Source organism: Pteropus alecto, unplaced genomic scaffold (assembly GCF_000325575.1).
Source record: "Pteropus alecto unplaced genomic scaffold, ASM32557v1 scaffold259, whole genome shotgun sequence".
In the NCBI taxonomy this organism is placed as follows: Eukaryota; Metazoa; Chordata; class Mammalia; order Chiroptera; family Pteropodidae; genus Pteropus; species Pteropus alecto.
In genome coordinates this window covers 180,360-186,631 of record NW_006442492.1, presented here as the reverse complement: position 1 = coordinate 186,631, position 6,272 = coordinate 180,360, and the positions used below count along the sequence as shown (strand labels likewise).

At 53.1% G+C, this 6,272-nt stretch overlaps 1 protein-coding gene across 1 annotated transcript in view; it reads right to left on the bottom strand.

Annotated features, from left to right (window-relative positions):
- The window catches only part of TRPV4 (transient receptor potential cation channel subfamily V member 4), a 35,544-nt gene that overhangs the window by 19,565 nt on the left and 9,707 nt on the right, over window positions 1-6,272 (bottom strand). The window contains exon 2 of the mRNA XM_015597310.2: window positions 1,607-2,023. Coding sequence (XP_015452796.1) covers window positions 1,607-1,992 — 386 coding nt within the window. The 5' untranslated portion in view covers window positions 1,993-2,023. The remainder of the gene's footprint in view (window positions 1-1,606; window positions 2,024-6,272) is intronic.

Genomic DNA, 6,272 nt, shown 5'->3' with positions numbered 1-6,272 from the left:
TCAGCAGGAGCAGAGGCCGGGAAGAGCAGTAATAATGAGACTGTAAGCCCCACTTCCTCCTCTAATTTGCCAAAATTGTGTAGAAGTCCCCAGACTCCCTAAATAATCAGGAAGGAGGGCTCAACCTCTTAAGGTAGAGGGTCCACAGGTGACAGAGAGCAGGGTCATGCTGCAGACAGAACCCTGGGAGCCTAGGTTTATAAAATGTCACACAAACCACAGATGTCAGGCAAATGCCTTTGAGTCTGGAGTCCGGGCTGCAGGAATCAGCTCAGCAGAACCTACTGGATGGAGTCTAGACAAGGTGATCTAGGACAGCGGTCCCCAACCTTTTGGCACCAGGGACCAGTGTTCCTCTGAGACTCTAAAGCCTGATGATCTGACGTAGAGCTGAGGTGGTGATGCCGGCACTGGGGAGCAGCTGCAAATACAGATGAAGCTTCGCTCGCTCACCTGCCGCTCACCTCCTGCTGTGTGGCCCTGTTCCTAACAGGCCACAGACTGGTACCGGTCCATGGTCTGGGGTTGGGGATCCATGATCCAGGGGGTTGGAGGTTCCCTGTCCCCAGCTATGCCTGGCACAGAACGCATCACTGAGATAGCCATGTGCTGTTACCCCACCTAGGGACTTCTCTCTACTCTCCTTCTCTTCTTCCAGCCAGGCCTCCTCCGTGGGAGAGGAAAGGTTAATGCTTTGGGGATTTGAATTCTTCCTGGGCACCAGAAGAGCCACCAGATGCCCAGGAATGAAGGTGATGCTTAGAGAAGACCCAGGAGGAGCAGTTAGGGTACGTCATCAGGAGAAGGTAGATGAATAGATGGATGGATGATAGATGAGTAAATGAATGAAGACAAGAGTGAGCCAGCGGTTGAGCTAATGAATGAGTGAATAAACGAATGGATGCACAGGCAGCTGGGTAAATGAACTGGTGGTAGGAAGAAAGGAAGGAAGAGGGAGGGGAGAGAGAGAAAAAAATTAGAAAAAAACATTAGAAATGAAATGAACGGATGATAAATAGTTTGAAGAATAACTGGTTGGATGACTAGAATAGTGGGTAGGATGGATGGATGAATAAGTGGTAGATGAATGGAAGGTTGACTGTCCGAGTAGAAGACCAGAAAAATAGATGACAGATAAATAGATGGGTAAATAGATATTTGAATGATGATGGATGGATGGATCGATCAAACAGATAAACAGGTGGAAAGACAGGTAGCTGGATGAATGGATGAGATGATGATGCTTGAGTGGGTGGGTAAACAGGTGGAAAGACAGGTAGCTGGATGAATGGATTAGATGATGATGCTTGAGTGGGTGGGTGGGTGGACGGATGGATGAATAACAGGTGGAAAGACAGGTAGCTGGATGAATGGATGAGATGATGATGCTTGAGTGGGTGGGTGGGTGGATGGATGGATGAATGGATGGATGGATGGATGCACGGATGGTCGGATGGATGCACGGATGGTCGGGTGGATGAACAGACAAGTATATGAAAGAGTAGACAGGTGGGTAGGTGGATGGATGGGTGGGTGGATGGATGGGTGAGTGGGTGGATTTAACTCAGAGGAGGAGACCACTGGCCAGGCAGCCAGCAATACTCACTCCATGACCTTCTTCCTCCACCGCTTGTTGTCACTGGGGTGGTGACGATAGGTGCCGTAGTCGAAGAGTGAGTCCATGGGTGCCTTCTTGGGCCCAGGCACCACTGAGGACTCGTACAGGGTGGACTCCAGCAGGTCGATGGGGTTGGGCACTCCCTTGCGGAAGGCGCCCTGGAACTTCATGCGCAGGTTTGGTCGCCCCTCACCTGGGCCGGCGGGGCGGCCAGCATCGGGTGGTGAGGGTGAGGGGGAGCCGTCCTCCCCTTCAAAGAGGTTGGCCAGCGAAGAGAGGGGGAAGGCCTCCCCGCCGGAGATGCCACTCTCATCCCCAGGGGGCTCGGCCACGTCCCCAGGTCCTGTGCGGGAGCCTTCGCTGGGATCCGCCATGCTGACCCCGGGCCCGTCTGCACTGCGTGGCCTGCAAGGGAACAGGAAAGTCGGTCGGAGCCCGGCCAATGATGGGAGCTCCAGGAAGCCCCCACCTCCCACGTGGGCAAACAGCACTGCCGCCAGCTGCTTCAAAGCCACCGTTGTAATGACAGGAGTGTGGGGTGGCCACTCCCAGATGTGGTTGGCTGTGAGCCCCAGGCAGGAGCTGCAACAGGAGTCTCTTTCAGGGACCTGGCAATGTGAGTCAGTCTCAGGTCCAGCTGCCCTGGGCGTTAGCTGGGGGAGGAAGGGCCTCGGAGTCACACTGGGATCCCAAACCAGGAGCCCGATGCTTACTTCCAACCGACCTAAACAGTTCTGGTGCTTCACCGAGCGGGGTTCCAAGCCAAGCTCCACACTTAGGAACCCTGTGACGGTGGGCAAGTCAACATTTCACAGCCTTGGTTTTCTCACCTATAAAATGGGGATGTCAGAGCACGGTGCCTGACACACAGTAAGCACCTACTCAAATATAGCCATTAACTGCAATGCTTCAGGCACAGTAGGAGCTCAGAAAATCCATGTGAACCTGCTGTATCCCCAGTAGTAAACCTAGTAATCCTCAGTTTCCTCATCTAGCACCACCATTATGATCCCCATTTTCCAGAATAGGAAAGCAAGGTTCCAAGGCTGAAGATGACTTCCCTCAGGCACAAACTCTGCTCCCAGTGCCAAGTAGGGACCCTTCCCCTCCCCTCTTTGCCTGGTTAACTCCCACCTTCCTATGCTCCCAGCTCAAATGTCCCTTCCTCTGGGAAGCCCTCTCTGACTATTTGTTCATGGGATGAGTTAGTTCCTAGGCTGCATCCGTCTTGTTCGTTCCTGCATCCGTAACATGTAGAAAGGCGCCACACGGACAAACGACCTTATGATAAAGGTATTTTTTCCCATTTCTCAGATGAGGAAACTGAAGCTTCAAGAAAGGCAGCCACAGCTTGGAGGGAGAAGAGGTCTCTCTGGCTCAGGGTCCAACGTCTAGCCAGGAGCAGTGGGGGCAGGGGAGCTAGGTCCCGCTGGCTGCCTGGCAGCCCCCTGCCCTCTGCAGCACACCGCTGGGCAGGCAGGGCTGGGCAACGAGGGCGAGTTTCCCAAACTCACATCATCCCACCCAGGCAGCAGGGAAATGTCTGAAAAGTCCTCTTTTCTGTGTCTCCCCTCCTGCCTGAAACATTAGCAGAGAAACAAATAAAGACTGATTCCCACCTTGTTTGTTGTGTGGCTGCCAGGAAGGAAGTCTTGGGCCACGGAGGTGGGGGCACTGCGAGAGGCCGTTCTTGGCGGCCGCAGCACGGCACACTGACGTCAGAGCTCCTGCCGGACACTGGCCCGGCTCTGGGCACCAATGTGGAATCGGGAGCCTGGACTTTAGAGTCATTCAGGCTTGGATTCTAACCTCAGCTCTGCTATTTACCTATCACTTTAGCTACCCGAGCCTCAGTTTCTTCATCTGTAAAGTGGGTACAATTGTAGTAGCTTTTTCATGAGTCTGCAGGAAGAATGAAAAGAGATCAGCCACGTCTGGTGCTGATGCCGGGATTAAATTGGGGGCTGTCAATGATTATAATCAAAGGAGGAAGGAGGGGTTAGGAGCATAGGTTCTGAAATCGGATATATGTGGTCCCTGTCCTGGCCTTAGAAACTAGCACTGTGTGATCTTGGGCAAATCATTTCTTCTCTCTGGGCCTCGGTTTTCCCACCTATAAAACTGGGGTGACCACACCTCCTCCTAGAGTTCTTAAGCCATACCAGTGACCTCAGAAATTTGAAGCACCTACTCAGTGCTGTCACCTAGTAGGACCACAGGAGACAGTAGTTCCTGTCTACCTGCCAGGTGGGAAAGGGAGACTTCGATCTTGGCCCCTAGCGGCTGCCGCATGAGTTTGGGCTTTGTTCTACAAAAATGGGGAGTGGGGGTGGGGACATGTTGAGGCAGGGAGGCATGTCTGTTGGGGATACAGGCATTGAAGGGGGAATTAGATCCCCATGGGCATAGCCCTGTCAGCCTCACTGGGGACCCCAGGGTAAGAAGGAAAGGAGGCATTGCTATCAACACCCTAATTACCGTACTCCTTCCCCGACTAGGGCAGGACCTAATGGATACCCCCCAGCTCAGGGAGCTCCAAGGTCCCTCTAACCCATTTCTTAAGGAATCCCAATCCAGACAGCACCCAGCATTTCTGGGGGCTCCACAACTGTAAGTCTGAAGTCAGCTAGCCTGGGGTTCAAATCCTCTCCCAGCCGCTCACTCACTGCCCGTAGCTTTGGGCAAGGCACATAGTGATCATTATTAGCATTTTAATTATGATGAAATAATAAGTATGAAATACACCTCCATCATCATCAGGATTATGTTGCTCTAACTCTGTGCCAGGCACCAACCTACGTGCTTCACACGTGCATTCTTACCAGACCGAGACCAGTGGTTCCCTGTGGGGGCCGTTCTGCTCCCCAGGGACACTTGGCAACGTCTGGGGACATGTTCGCTCATCACACTGTGCAGGGAAGAGAGGGCTACTGGCACCTAGTGCGCCAAGGCCAGGAATGTTGTTAAACATCCTACAATGTAAAGACAGATGCCACCCCAGGGAATAATCCAGCCCAAAATATCAATAGCGCAGAAGTTGTAAAACTCTGCCCTGCAGGGAGGCGCGGCTATAATTCCCCCTTTATCAAGAAGGAAATTGAGGTTCAGACAGGTTAAGTGCCTTGCCTGAGGCCACACAGCAGGTTAACGACAGAGCCAGAATTCAAATCAGGGCAGCTGGCTCCAGAGCCTGGGCTACCCTAACTGCTCAGCCGACTGGACACATCATGGGTGCCAGACACCATGCCGAACCTTTACCGTAACTTGTCCAAGCTGCACAACGGTCCTGGGAAGTAAGGATTATTACTATCAGCCCATGCTAATCTCTCTGAGCCTCAGTTTCCCTACCTGTAAATGTGGGTTGCAATAACAGTGTCTACCCCGTAAGGCTGCTGTGACAGAGAGCAGCTCAGGTGTTTCTTGGGCACCTATGAAGCTCTTGAAAAATGCCTTAATCATCATCGCCGTTACCACAGGGTTCCAGTTCACCTGCCTCCTTACCACACTCCCCATGCGCACACAGGTAGTAAGTACCACAGCCTGGTATTCATGTCCCAGGTTAACAGGTCCCACGTTAAAATTCGCCAAGCCCCTCCCAGCCTTGCCCTCAGTTAACCCCCCCGAGTCCAGTGAGCAAAGCTGGGCTACCGCTCTTATTTTGTAGCTGAGGAAACTGAGGCTCCGAGGGGCCACCCAGGGAGTGAATGGCCTCTGGATCCTAAGCCTGGATTCCTTGCACACCACACCACCCAAGTATGTGTACACACCAGAGCATGCACACACACGCGCGCGCGCACACACACACGGACTGCTGGGCTGCTCTGTGGTAATTCCTTCCCCAAACACTGCCCTGTTCTTTGTGGCTAGGGAGAGTTCACTCCCTGTTCTAATTTGCCCTTTAGGCTGTAATTACACATTCCAAACCCTTGCCAGACTTAGGAGGGAAGGAGGGGTGCAGGCGGGAGAGGCTGAGTCCTCGTGTGCGTCCCCTCCGCATGCGAACGTCCTGTATGCTTATGCGTGGCGCCAGGCGAGCATCAGGGACTCACCCCAGCACACTGATGCGTGAGCGTGAACATCCCCGCCCGCAGTATCACCACTGCATATTCATTTAAAGCAGCGAATTCCAAATGTTTTTGTTTTAAGCACCCAAACCCTTTGTTTGACTATATATACTAAATCATAGTACACGCACAGATGGTACTTGTGGCAGGAGACACAGAAGGGGGATCTGAATCCCAGGGCCCATGGAACAGGAGAAGAAACCATTCATCCATTCATTCGACAAAAACTTATTGAGCACCAACTATGTGCCAGATACTGGGCAGAAATCCCTGCCCTCCTGGGGCTGACCGTCTAGCGGAAAAACAGTAAACAGCCAGACGGAGCAATAAGCAGAGTCATGCCCAGTGGTGCTAAGAGCTGTGTAGACCAGAAGGGCTCGAGAGTGGATGAGTTAAGAGGTGCAGAGGCCTCAGCCGGGTGAGGAGACACAGGGCTGAGCCAGGGTCCTCTCTGCCCCTGAGAGAGGCTCCAGGCTCTCAGACACAGGGCCATGTGGAAGGTCACGCGCTCTGCTCCGACAGCCCCAGAGGGTTCAGTCAGGGCAGCCAAATCCACCCCACACCAGGTGGGAGCTAGTGGCATGGAAAGA